Source organism: Lutzomyia longipalpis, chromosome 4, assembly GCF_024334085.1.
Source record: "Lutzomyia longipalpis isolate SR_M1_2022 chromosome 4, ASM2433408v1".
Lineage (NCBI taxonomy): Eukaryota > Metazoa > Arthropoda > Insecta > Diptera > Psychodidae > Lutzomyia > Lutzomyia longipalpis.
Window position 1 is genome coordinate 10,424,805 of NC_074710.1, and position 14,282 is coordinate 10,439,086.

General features: G+C 40.4%; 2 protein-coding genes across 2 annotated transcripts in view; both read right to left on the bottom strand.

Annotated features, from left to right (window-relative positions):
* The window catches only part of LOC129796209 (mitochondrial uncoupling protein Bmcp-like), a 590,308-nt gene that overhangs the window by 201,416 nt on the left and 374,610 nt on the right, over positions 1-14,282 (bottom strand). The window lies entirely within an intron of this gene.
* On the bottom strand, positions 3,221-5,342 carry LOC129794504 (arylsulfatase B-like). Its single transcript, XM_055835254.1, has 3 exons — positions 5,220-5,342; positions 4,036-4,836; positions 3,221-3,952 (listed from the first exon to the last, which is right to left on the bottom strand). Exons 1-3 carry the CDS (start codon positions 5,340-5,342, stop codon positions 3,221-3,223), a joined length of 1,656 nt encoding a protein of 551 aa, XP_055691229.1.

Here is a 14,282-nt window from a genome sequence, read left to right on the forward strand (position 1 = left end):
CTTTGTCTCTCTCACAGCTCAACCAAACATTTAGCCCTTGAACCCTATCGAATACCACACTGTGGGACACCCTTTACTGCCTTGCCAGACGTATATGTGCAGATTTTATACATAATACCTACATATAGGTAGGTAGGTACTTCTGCAAGTGGCTTGAGGGATAAAACACCCTTCGAGAGTACATAGAGAGAGAGTTTCGGTGTATACGGTTTAATATGGTTCGGTTGAATTGAGCTGAGTTGAATTGGAATGGCAAAGATGGTGGATGAAATGCCATGTGTATATACTTTCACGAATATACCGACCTTTTTGGTACTTTAAAACACCAATTGCCGTAAGGGACAAACACCCCATGGGTTTATTGTGGGCTCCCTCATAAATGAGTATAAGTACATTTTACTTTCTTTGTCTACCTGGTACCATTTTTACAACGAACATTTTAATCCTCATGAAAACCTTCAAGTAAAAGTCATTTTTTTTATTACTTTAAGAAGCACCCAAAACTGGAAACACTTAAACTATATTTTAGAGATCTTAGAAAAATATGGTAAAGGGCGAGTAAGGTATGGAGGGCATTTCTTCAGGTATGTATTTAAAATTTATTTTCTGGGGTCTTCATAAGGGAAGTTTTAAACTTATATGCAGCTAAAATATGAGTTGTCTAATAGTATTCCATATTTAAACGAAATCAGTTCGGATCATAAGGAGACAACCCAATAAATTAATAAGATTAAACGTTAATCATATATTAAATTAAATTAAAAATTTTCATTCATGCAATTATGTAGAATAATTTTAATTAATATAAGTTGTCTAAATTTAAAAAAAGTCTTTCTAAATATCTTTATTTTTTTATATTAGGAAAACGTGACCCAATACGAACCTGAATTCATTGAAATTTCAAGAATTTGTTCTGAAACTTCAAAGATTTCTTGGTCAATTAATACGACCCATTGGGCCTTATTCAGCGAAAATCTTTAAATTTTGTACTGAAATTTTAAGATTTTAAGCGAATTTCAAGGGCTTCTTGGTCATTGAATACGACTCATTATTTGACTTTAAATCTGGCCTAATAATGATTAAAATTTTGGATTTTATTTTTTGGGGGAAAAACTATCTTTAATAGCTTTAATATAATTTTAAATTTTCTTCATCTTGATTAAGATTACACCGTAAGGGGAGAGTGGGGCATAAAGAGGCACTTAAGGGTTTGGAAGAAGCTCAAAATATCATATTCCCAAAAAGAAAAAAAAATGTTAAGCTCACTTATTTAGGACATCTTTTACCCTACAACTCTTTCTCATATCATTAATATCATTTAATAACTTTTCTTTGTCTCGTTCACCCCTAGAGTTTCCATTTTTATTTGACTTCATAATTTGTTTTAAAATTGCAAAGAAAATGTATTTCTAGATTTCGACATTTACTAACTGAAGCGTCGGTGCGACGAGTGTATGTTGTTAGGGGTGGGATGCTATATATGTTCAGATATATAAATATTGTATAAGATGGCAATCCCTTCCGTGCTCACACCCGCTACCAGATGATGGTTATAACGACACTCGAGTTCCATGATGCATAAACCGAGAAGATAATTCCCAAACTCACCCCTTGAATACTCAACCAACACACTATGCTATCACACCGAAAGCTCTCTCTCTTTTGCTGCTTTCACTATACGACATGGTGCGGGGGTGTGAGAAGTGTTCGTAGAGTGGATTTAGCACACACATACATATATATATATACATTTCGTTGTGACTCTGGCGTTTTGTGCCAAACCAACCCCACTTTGGTCGGGGGGCTGTAGATCTAATGGGGTGTACTTTTTTTGTCACCCCCGGTGTGGTATAACTCCGTGCTCGTGTGGCAAAAAGAGGAGAGAATGGGGAATTTGAGTTGGTGGTGTATGGAAATTTATGCTGCTGTATGCTATATAGCATTTTGCAGGAGCCAAAGAGACTCTTCGATTTGGGGAGACGAAGCGATATAGGGTTCCTCCTCACTTTCACATCCCCCTCCCTCACTTCCATCGATGTATATTTACTTATTTATTCAGCTTCTCTACTTCTCTCTCTATCTACCTCCGATGCCATCATCTACCTTCAGGTATTACCCAGGTAGACACACTCTTTTGTCGATGGAACATCTACCTCCGGCACATATATAGCTGAAGAAGAAGTACATTTAACAGGAGGAGAACATTTTCGAGAAGTTGAGATGAGTCTCTATACATACAAAATACAATAGGGATTGTGACTATTGTATTTTTGCACCTTCCCCAAGAGCCTGCCGTGTTTCTCGTTTCGTTCTTCGTTCAATTTTTTTTTATGTTGTTGTTGCTGTTATATGTTTTGCTCTCACTCGGGGGTATATTTCCTGGGAATTCCCAGTCTCTGTTACCATTTTCCCTTCGCTTCTGACCAATGTTCATGATCACTGAAGAAGAAAACCACTGTTTTTGCTCCAAATCGTGGTCTCTTTACCCATCCCCTTCTATAATGGGGACTTAGCACGCTCTTATGATGCCAAATGATACCAATTCGATGGACGTGTATGTAATTATTTGTTTCCTCTCCCTCTGTAATTACCCATACCTACATTTTTATTATTTTATCGCTAATTTTTGCAAAGCGTGTAAAAAGTTTAAGATTTTTTAACATTATGGCAATTAACTCTGAAAAAATTAATTTGAGATTTTTATTTTCATTACGCTCTTAACTCTTTTGCGTTCATTGGATTATGTGCTGACCTAAATGCAAAAAATGAATTTTTAGCGATTTTTTTTAAAATCTAATATTTATGGTTCAATAAATTCTCGTCAGACCCCCTGACGAAGGCAGGCTGCATCCTGCCGAAAGTTTGGAAAAATTCGTGTTTAGTTAGACACAAATTCCTCATCGCGGCGCTACCGGCGAGTTTGGTTTTCCAACTGAATTTTCAACCTAAATGCGAAACATTATATTTTCCTGAATCTAAATTAATTTAATTCCCTTTTCAAATTATAAAATTCGTTTAATTTACAAAGAAGGTACTAAAGAAGACGTTTTGAGTCAGATATATCATTTAAGAGACATTGAATGAATATCTTATTGAGAAGATCGAATGTTTAAACGTTTTGGACGCGAAAGGGTTAAATCATCATATAATTCTTTTCTTTATTTAAATTTAATTTACAACAATTTTTACAATCATCAAGGCTTTAACAAAAATCATCATCTTAAGATTCAAGCCACCATGTCCACAATCCATCATTTAGTGCAGGATCTGCATTTGGATCTCCAGGAACATTGGATGGTGGCACCATATTTTCTTGCAAGTATTGCAATCGCCTTTGAATCAAGTTCAAATAGTCAGGCAATAGATGGGCCACATTATTGACTTCGCATGGATCTGTGTACACATTAAACAAGCAAGGAGCTTCCCGAGGCTTGCATTCTCGAGAAAACCATAATTTCTTTTGGCAATGAAATGCAGTCCTACTCCGCAAGCTTTTCACGTTATTTGGTTGTAGGTGCATCCTGGCAAAAGGATTCAGTACTCTCCACGTGATGCTATTCATTACAATGTTTTCGTATTGATGAGCTTCTGGACTAGTTTCGTATGGCATATTTCCTAGCCAGCTATCATGTTTACCCTCCCACATAGTTCCATTGATGTACTTCCAGCCATGCGTGTAGTAGGATGTGTAGCCTTCTATTGTGTCGATGTTGTGAACAATTTCACGATCTCTTAGTGGTCTACTGGACGTTAAAGTCGGCCAGATGCTATGACCATCGAGGGCATTTATGCTGCCCCTGCTGCTCCATGTGAAGCCTGCTGTTTCGAGGAATGTTGGAAGCCAGTCCGTGATGTGAATCACTTGATTTGAGACATAGTGTCGTTTTTGGAGAAAAGGGCTCCAAATAACGGCTGTTCCAAGGAGTCCTCCTTCCCAAGGACCATCTTTTTGCTAAAGAATAAAAAGTTTTCATTAAACTTCTTTTACGTCATCTAGCTTATCCAGCAAAGTTTAAACTTCTAGGTCTAACTTACCCCACGCAGTGGAAAATTTGATGCACCAGTGGAATGAAAACCTTCAGTAGGACCACCATTGTCGGAAAAGAATAAAATAATTGTATTTTCTAGAATTCCTTTGAAGTCCAGTGCTTGAACAATTTTCCCAACTGATCGATCCAAAGCTTTTACCATTGCAGCATAAAGCCTTCTTCTAGGATCCCTAATATGGTTTATCTTATCCACATCTCTAGCTAGAGCTTGCAAGGGTTTATCACTATTGCCAGCATGCACAGCTGCTTGTGCAAGGTAGAGAAATAGTGGATGAGACGTAGTATCGTGATTCCTAATAATCTTCATTGCCTCATCAGTCAGAACTTCCGTTGCGTACTGACCAACTCTATCCCGGTAGACACTTTCATTGCATCGAAAATCAAAACCGCGGGTATATGATTCGGTCATACGAGTAAAGTCAAAATAATCAATAAATTCTCCTAGGTGTCCTGTGTGGGAGTCAAAGCCTCTGTGTGTAGGGATAAAATCCTTCTTTGCCATCCCCAAGTGCCATTTCCCCACAATGTGAGTCCTATAGCCAATTTCCTTTAGATATTCAGGAAGAATTTTCACATCAATGGGTAAACCTCGTGGTTCTCCAGAGAGTATTACAGAACTCTGTAGACCAATGTGGATGGAGGATTTACCAGTAAGGAAAGCTGCCCTTGATGGAGTGCAAAGTGACTCAGTGTAGTGACGCTTGAAGATTACTCCTTGATAGCCAAGGGCATCAATGTTAGGCGTTAGAATTTGATTGCTTCCCTTCAAGCTAATATCATATGATCCCTAAAAATATTTTTTGAAAATAATAAAAGCAATTATCACCATTAAATCCTTGAGAGCTTTCCTTAAAAATCTTCTAAAAAAATATCAAATTAAAGGAAACTTTAAAAAAAAAACTTCAAGTACGGCTCTTTTAATTGTTTCTGAACTTGCATTCCTGCTGATTTTACATTAATTCAGTAAGCTAATTTTGCTAATAATTGATCAATTATTGAGCTCAATGTTTAGTCAATGTAGGTCCGCATAGATGATCAATTATTGAGCAATCAGAATTGACTTGGGATTGATCAATTAATCATGATTGAGCATTTGTTGCAAAAGTTTTAAAGATTTTCAAAATGATCTCCTTAGGAAAGTCCTCTCTATTGTTTATTTCATTCACTTACAAGATCATCAGCCATGATCACAACAATATTTGGCCTTTGATCGATCTCCTTTTTCCATTCCACTTTACTTGCATTTAAAATTAAAACACTGCACACTAAAAGATAAATCACTTGGAACAACATCGTTATTACGAATGGCTCAAACATCTGATAACTTTTTAATGTCTCTCCTTAATGATGTTAAAAATAAAGAGAGAAATTTATTTAGGAAATAAATAAAAATACAGTAATGTCCAAAGAACGTTATCTATTTTTAAATTTTAAGAGGAGAATAAGGAAATATAAAAGCTTATTCTACAAAAACTTAATACGTAATCATATAATCTATAAGCATCTTATTTACTTTTCAAAACAATTTTAAAAGACGTAAGAACTCCAGTATTCAAGTTGAAAAAAAAACTTCTTAACTCTACTAAAAAGCTACATAACTAACGTTAGTATAAACTATGTAGCTAGAAAATCACATATAAAAATTTAATTAATATCGGACACAAAACAGGTTTGAAATTTAAAAACAACGTATTAAAAAGAATGAAAATAATAGGTAGGTATAAATAACTACATACTGTAATAGGTATGTACCGTACATATATAATAAGAATAGAATTTGCTCACTTATGTACATAATATATGTATGTCAATTATAAAAGATAGTTGCTATATACCTATTTTGATTTATAAAAATTCTTTTTTTTCCCTTAATGCCCTTAATTCAATCCAAAATGAGATCTTCAGAGGAATTCTAATGAATGAGCCTACATACAACGATGTGGGTTTGGTGGTAAAATCAATAAATCCAATAAATGGTGGATTGGATAGATAATGAAGGAGCTCTTTTTTTTCTCTCGTCTTTCTGAGAATTTTTTTTTTACCCGCCTCACTTTCCTTCTGTGAATTCCCCTCACCCCATGGGATTTCATCATTTCATGGTAATCTTTTCTTCTTGTGCTGTGTAGCCCATTTAAGGAATTAACATAGTCCTTTTTTGCCGCTCCGACAAACATTTCCACCATCTCCGCCCCTCTTCGCCAGGACCGCACAAGCAAAGTGTAAGAAAAATGTTAAAAGAGAAGAAGGGAATATGTTCAAAAGAAAAGAAGAAAAAAAATCTAAAAAGTGCACAACTTCCAACAAAACATTCCTTCTACACCACGGAATCTCGTGTGTCGTCCCAAACTATACGGTTCAATGGTATTTTCTTGATTCTTTTCTCTCCATCGGCTACCCCTGCCCACCCTCCCAGCCATGTTTCCTCCTCGCCACACATATATAGATTTTTTCCTCGATTATTGTGTTCAAGTCGGGTGGAGAACCCAAAAATGCCCTCTTATATCTCTCTCGTTTTTTTTTTCTACCAGCGCTCTGCCCTCCTCCTGTGTCTTTCATTCCCTCCGGGCTACGTCTCCGCACACCCCCTTTCGATTCCCAGACACGAAATCCCGCATTCAACCGTCGGCAGAGGCATGTGGCGGAAATTGACATGAAACCATCAACTCCACGTGGACAAAATAAACCACACGCATACATGCACACGGATGGATTTAGGGTCTTCGTTTTGGAACGTTTCCATTGTATACATAATCTGGTTTATGCTGCAAAATTTCCAAAATTTCAATACAATTTTATGTTTCATACATGGAAAATCAAATATCATGTCCATATTGAAGTACCCGAAGTAGGGGCTTCATGGATCTGGAGGACTCCGCCCCCTTTCAACTCCCGGCACTGTACCCAAAATGTCACATACACTAACGCTCTGACTCCTGATGAGTCTTACCACTTGTCTCAGCCGAGGCGGTCTGACTCCATCCTCGAAAGACACCCCTAACAGTGCATTGTGGGAGAAGAGAGAGTCCTCTTACGCAAAACAGCCTAAGCTGAAGGGGTAGGCATTCGGGCTTTTTGAACACCTTTTGGGGTCATAGAACTACACTCGGCCATTCCTGAATTTCGACGTCCTCGGCGAAAGATTAAATGAATCAATGATTTGTGGAGGACATCAGCCTATCTCTAACCCCACCTCACTCTTCTATCTCCCATCTCCTAACCTAGTAATCCTATCCCATCAAGCTAACCTAAGCTTGGCCTGTATCTCTTTGAAAGTTCCTTTCCTTTACTCGGGTCATTCTGATTATTAGCGTGCACGCTTACCAATTTCCTAGTAACATGTTACCCTTCGGGTCCCAAGGCCCTTTGCCTTTCTTCAATCTGCTTCAACAGTTCCTTCTGTAAGCATGTATACTGCATATTAATGTTCTCACATATCCGTTGAGCTAGCTTTGTCTTTGAAGTTCCTTTACTGCCATCTCCTTTCGGGTTCCACCTGTAGGCAAGTGCAGGTCTTTCACCCATACACATCCAGGTTAATCGGGGTTATCTCCGGGGTTTGGTGAACAATGCCATGCAGCTATCTGGGAGGAAGTTTGGCAGACGCGTCTGCCAGGCGGTCCCAGAGGCAATACACAGTGACAATTGCTCGCCCCTTTGATTACCCTGCTGTTCAATTCCATACATTTGGACCTTCATTGTCCTGGAGTCCGTTCAAGATCACAAGATGGTGCGTGCATGTGTCTGACTCACCACGCCTACAACATTCAACTATGTGCACTCTGTCTGCCAATGAACTCTTGGATCTGAAATGATACTCAACGATATTTTAATTTCCAAGGATCTACTTCTCACTCTCGAGTTCATCCCAGAAATTAAAGCCTCTGTGTTCTTTTATTACATTTTATTCAGAAAAATCGTCATCTCTCAAAGCCACTTCCATTTCCTCTTCTAATTCTTCTAATCCTTCAGGAACACCACACCTCTTGAGGCGATCAGCTGCATATATGGCCTCAAACGGTCGTATTGTCACTTGTGTAGCTGGGGTGTCCTTTATCAAATATCTATCGCGACCCACCACTTTGGCAACAATGTAGGGACCTCTGTATCTGGGTATCATCTTCCTTGATCCTCCTGTCGCTGGAGCAGTGTATCTAACCAACACCAGATTTCCTTCCTTGAATTGTGTGGGCTTCTTCTTCATCAGATTATGTTTTTCGGCTTCAACACGTTGATGTTCCAACATCCTTGCTTCAGCCTTGCTTCTTAGGCTCTGCAAGTCTTCCATCGCAGTGTCTGTTCTTTCTACTGCGGTGGTTACAGCAAATGACAACAGATTCTCCCGTTGTTGTCGAGGATTGTACCCCAACAAGAGCTGATAGGGAGTCTCCCCTGTTACTCTATTTATTGATGAATTGATTGCCCATTGCACAGTCGGCAAATGTTTTGCCCAATCCTTGCCAAGCTCATCTTCTGATAGGCAGCGTAATGAGTCTTTGACTACCCTGAAGATGCGTTCCACCTGACCATTGGCTCTGGCAGTGGCCACAGCCACAGGGGAATGCTGAATGTGATTCTGATTGCAGTATTCCTGGAATTCGCGAGATGTGAACGCAGACCCATTGTCGCTCACTGCAATGCATGGGAGTCCGAAGAATTGTGATATTTCATCCAATGCCCTCGTTGCAGTGAGTGTTGTGGGACGAGCCACAGGTCGAAGAATGGTGAATCGTGTGAAGGCGTCCACAATGGCCAGAATGTGTTCCTTGCCTCCCGATGTACGTGGAAAAGGTCCACAGAAATCAAGATGAACTGTGTGAAACGGTATGGGTTTCTTCTGCATAACGTGCCACTGGTATCGATGTTCGTCTGGGCTGGCTTTATGCATGGCACACTTCATACAGTTTCTGACATATTTTCGGGTTAAGTGTCGAAGTTTTGGGAACCAAAAGTCCTTTTGAATGCTCTTGATGGTTCGGTCGGTTCCCGGGTGTCCACGCTCATCGTGTGCTGCACGCATCACAAAGAATTTCAATCCTGGGGGCACTACAAGGCGATTTCCCTGGGGAGTGCGTCTAAATAACTTGTTGTCCTGCACCACGTATTCTTGCATAATTTGTTTCTGATCCACCTCTCCTTTCAACTTCCCAGTGACCACTGAGTATATTCTCTCCAATTTTGGGCTTTCCATCTGTCGTGCCACTACCCAATCTTCACCAGATATTCCAATTACCCTTACCCATGGATCTTCTTTGTTCCCGTCCAAAGGTACTGGGCATCGGCTAAGAGTGTCTGCATGGGTCATGGCAGTTCCTTCTCTATGCTCCAACACAAAATCAAATGCCATCATCCGTATCCACCAACGTGCCACGCTATCTCTTATCTTGTGCTTGTTTTGTGTCATTTGAAGAGCACTACAGTCCGTCACCACTTTAAACTGCTTTCCCAACAGAAAGTAGCGGAACCTCTCCATTGATTCCACAACTGCCAAGGTCTCCATTTCATATGATGGATACCTGGACTCTGCATCAGTTGCTGCTCTGCTGAAGTATGCCACCGGACGTAGGGGGTCGTTTCCGGTACGTTGCATTAGCACACTTCCTATTCCTAGCTTTGATCCATCGCAGTGTAGCTCATGGAATGCCTCTGGGTTGTAGAGTGTCAACAGCGGTTCACTTGTGAGAAGCTTTTTGATTTGTAGAAAAGCTTTTTCCTGACTTTCACTCCAAGTTATTGTCTTCTCTTGATGAGCTTCCGCCCCTTTCTGTTTCTTCAACAATTCCCTCAAGGGCTGAGAAATCTTTTGGAAATCCGGGATGAATCTCCTGAAATATCCTGCCAGTCCGAGGAATTGACGCACATGGCGCTGGTTCTGTGGCTTTGGGAATTGTTCCACTGCATGAACTTTGGCTTTACCCGGTGACATGCTTTCCCCATTGATGTCATGTCCCAGGAAGTTAATGGAGGAGTGTAGGAATTTACACTTGCTGAGTTTTAAAGTCAGGTTGTGCTTCGCCAATTCAGCAAATAGCTTTTCCAACACCGCCAGATTTTCTTCCACAGATGTAGTAGCTACGATTATATCGTCTACAAAACAGTGCAATGTATCACCCTTTAGTGGCTCTAGCACATGGCTCATTGTGCGCATGAACACTGCAGGGGAATTGGCGAGACCAAACGGCACCCTATTGAATTCATACTGCCCCGATGGTGTGACAAAGGCAGTGAGATATTTAGATTGTTCCTCCACGGCAACCTGGTGGTATCCCATCATCAGGTCAACAGTGGAAAACACTGCTTTTCCCTGCAGCTTATGCACCTCCTCTTCTACGGATGGCATTGGATAATGCTCCTTGACAATCAGTGCATTTAGTTTACGATAATCCACACATAGTCGCAGATCACCGTTCTTTTTCTGCAGAGCCACCATTGGGCTTGCAAATTCTGATGTGGACTTCCGGATAATGTTGTTGTCTAGGAGCTCCTTTAGGGCCTCATCCACCTTTTGTTGCAGCCGCAGGGGAATGCGATAGGGGACATATCTCACCACCTTTGCGTTGTCCTTGAGGGAGATCTTCATTGGGAGCTCAGCATTATGTCCCAACTCCTTGGAAGACAAAGCAAAGCATGTGCGGTACTTGTTGACCAGCTGCACAAGCTTATCCTTAGCCACGTCATCACCTTTGTCTCCAAACTTGAGATCCTCCATCTTCAATTCCCGTCGCTGCATCACCTTGTTCCTCATTTGGTCCTCACGTGTCTCACTTGTCGCGTCTACAGTGGGAATAAGTGTCTGACTTCTCCTTTTGCTTGCTTCCAAATAATTTTGCCCCAGCAGCAAAGGAAATTGTTGGTACTTTTGGGGCACAACATGTATTTTAATTCTGCAGTACCCATCTCCTGATTTTACTCTCGCGCTGGTGGCCCACAATGTTTTCCTCCGTCCTCCTCCATACACCCTAAAGTGGATGGCACGTCCTTCCTTCGACAATCCCAAACTTGTGGCCACGTTTTCCTGCAGCAGGGAGATGTCGCTTCCGCTGTCCAGGAGTGCGTCCAATTTCCTCCCTTCTAATTCGATTTGCGTGAGCGATTTGCGGATGGGGCTTAGGCTGGTGGTACGCTCATGCACCAGCCTAACCCGAAAATCCTTCTTCTCCGGGCACTTAGACGCCAGATGTTCATCAGAGTTGCAGATGAAACATCTTTTCTGCCTATTTCCCCGGCGACTTCCACCCGATTGTCCGGATTGGGGCTTCCTTCGCTCAGTCTTGATAGCATCATCTTTCCATGAATTGCGATATTGACGATCGCGTGATCTTCCCCTATAGTTCGGCTTGTGTCTCCCTTCACAGGAGCGGGAGCGATCTCGCCTCGGGCTTCGGCTTAGATGTCGGCGATCCCTGCGTCGTTCTCTCATTCTATTGTCCCTCTCGCGTGAGCGGTTCCTCTCACTTCGACGAAAAGTTCCACGCACAGAGTAGCGATTGCGTGAGTTGTGATTGCTGTCATCGAGTCGCTTTAACGCCAGCATCAGCTCAGGTATTGATTGGGGATTGGTGCATGTCAATGATGAGCGCTCTACATGCCCCGGCACTCCCTGGATTATGTATTTTATTATTAACCGAGTAGACAGTCCAATGCGCTGGCCCAGGGCATACTTGCCCATGACATAGGCCTCCACCGGTTCATCCCTCTTGCGGGTGGCCTCCATTTTCACCATGGCGCTCAAGTCGTCCACATCATCCGGGAAGAATTTTAAAAGTGCCTCTTTTAGCTTGGGCCATGTATATGCCAAGTCCATGTTTCCCTCCAGCCATGATCGTGCTGCCCCTTTTAGCCTCATGGTGGCTATGATTACCTTTTGTTCATTGGTAATGCTGAACTGGGCGCAGCATTTTTCGACCATTTCAACCCATTTCTGGGCTGACAGGGTTCTGTCCTGGTCCGGATTAAATTCGGGAAGCATAGATTCAACTTCCCTTTTTCCTATGGACAGGCCCAATAGCGGCACAGTGGGGTATTCCCGTGTTTCCGGGAAACCCCTGAATACAGAGCTGTCGGTCTCACTGAGCCTTGGTGGGACCTCACCCTGCTCCTCGGCATCTCCAGGGTTATTTCTCCTGGTTGATGTGAGCCAGCGTTGGAACTGCACAAGAGTTTCTTCGTCCATTTCACTAATCACTTTTCACTTAACGCGTGTTGCTTGACTGAGAGCGATATGCGGAATGCTTTGTCCCGAGAGAAACGCAGAGTGCTTTGCCTCGACAAAGAAGACTTAATGCTTTGTCCTCCTGATGACTCACACATTTTCTCAGGACTTGAAAATTTTCCACTCGCTCGGTTAATTTACCTGAAGCTTACTCACCGCCTTCGGCAATTATCGTTTACCCTCTTGTCAGTCGATGAGTAATCCTCACTTTCTCCTGATCCCAGTCGATCTCGTTCCCCTTCTCTCTTCTTCTCTTTCTAGCGATCTGAAAAGCTTCAGTTGCATTAGTATTGGGGTTCTTTTTCTATGACTGGTAATTTTCCACTCTTTCATTCTCAATCAGCATCATTCATGGGCCCCATTTCTCACACACATACATACGTGCATATATACATACATATATCTGCATGCCCACGCCATATCTTTGCGATTAGAAAAAGAATACTTATCTTTGTGAATTGCTGAATCCTTTTTCCATCTTTACACTACACACTTGGGGATCTGTTCAGATCCCACTTCTGAATGAAGTACCCGAAGTAGGGGCTTCATGGATCTGGAGGACTCCGCCCCCTTTCAACTCCCGGCACTGTACCCAAAATGTCACATACACTAACGCTCTGACTCCTGATGAGTCTTACCACTTGTCTCAGCCGAGGCGGTCTGACTCCATCCTCGAAAGACACCCCTAACAGTGCATTGTGGGAGAAGAGAGAGTCCTCTTACGCAAAACAGCCTAAGCTGAAGGGGTAGGCATTCGGGCTTTTTGAACACCTTTTGGGGTCATAGAACTACAATATCTGCTCATTTTTTATTGTTAAAAGTATATGACATTTGTTGTTGAAACGACGAAGAAATATTCATGTTGATTGTTGAAGAAAAAAAATCATAATCAGCTTTAGGAAAATAGATTGCTTTTCTTTTAATTTTGGAAACTCCACAGGAACAAAATGACCAAAGTGTAAAACTTTTAAATATTTTTTGAGCACAAAAATTCACTTTTAAACGTGAAATTAATAAATTCTAGTCACTATTTGGCCATTTATCATCCATTCCCTAATTATTTTTTCTCACATTTTAAGCAGAGAATCTAAAAAAATTGTTCTTGTTAAATATTTTGGTATTAAATACTTTTCAATACAGAAAACCGCAAAAAACGTAAAATATGAGGATTTTTTTTCCATTTTTGCACAACTGCCTAGACAAAGAGTGAAGGTTCTTATTAAAACGTTCCATTATTTTATTAGGTATGATTTTTTAGTAGTGAGCGACTACAAAAGATATTTCTCTGTTAAAACCTTTTCTTCAGCCTCTTCTACGCAAGTTTAACGTAATTCCAAGTTAAAAAAAATTAAATTGATTTAATTCAGAAAAATATAGTATTTTACTATAGGGTCAGGACAGGGTAGATTTTTAGGTGAATTTAAATTCGTATAAGACCATGAAAAATAAATAAAAGGTTTCTTAAATATTTGACTTAATTATTTGTAATCATTTGCATTTTCATTTGACATATGATTTATTAAAAAAATAACTTTAAAAAAATGTTTTTTTTGTTTCTTTTTTATTTATTTATTTTAATTTGATGTAAAACGCTTATCTAATCATTCTATTTTCTGCAATAGTGAATTTTTTAATGTTTTACCTTAATAAACACGAAAGGATTAATTGTGTCTTATAAGACTAATTAAGAGAAATAATTGTTGAAACACCCGGCGTCTCCATCGTTATTAAATACATACAATATATAGTAGTGTGAAATTTTCCCAAAATTTCATGAGAAACCATCAACCCTATCTCGTCTGTGAGTCTTTTTCTCTTTCCCTCCCTTTTACTCGTGAATAGTCTTCTTCCATTTTCATATCTTTGAATGTATGTTTGGATGAGTTTTGCACAGGGTCACGGTTGGTTAACCTTTTGTATCTCTTAATTTTTTAGCAAATTTCATATTATTTTCTGCACGTTGGAAAAAATGTACTTCCTGCGTATTCTCCCGGAATTTAGGCCATACCAATGAAAAAAATTCT

Excerpts from the sequence above, each read along its gene's own strand:
- LOC129794504 (XM_055835254.1), bottom strand. The coding sequence starts at position 5,342 with ATGTTGTTCCAAGTGATTTATCTTTTAGTGTGCAGTGTTTTAATTTTA. Across the intron at positions 4,837-5,219 it reads TGATCATGGCTGATGATCTT|GGATCATATGATATTAGCTT; the intron begins GTAAGTGAATGA and ends AAATATTTTTAG. Across the intron at positions 3,953-4,035 it reads CAAATTTTCCACTGCGTGGG|CAAAAAGATGGTCCTTGGGA; the intron begins GTAAGTTAGACC and ends TTTATTCTTTAG.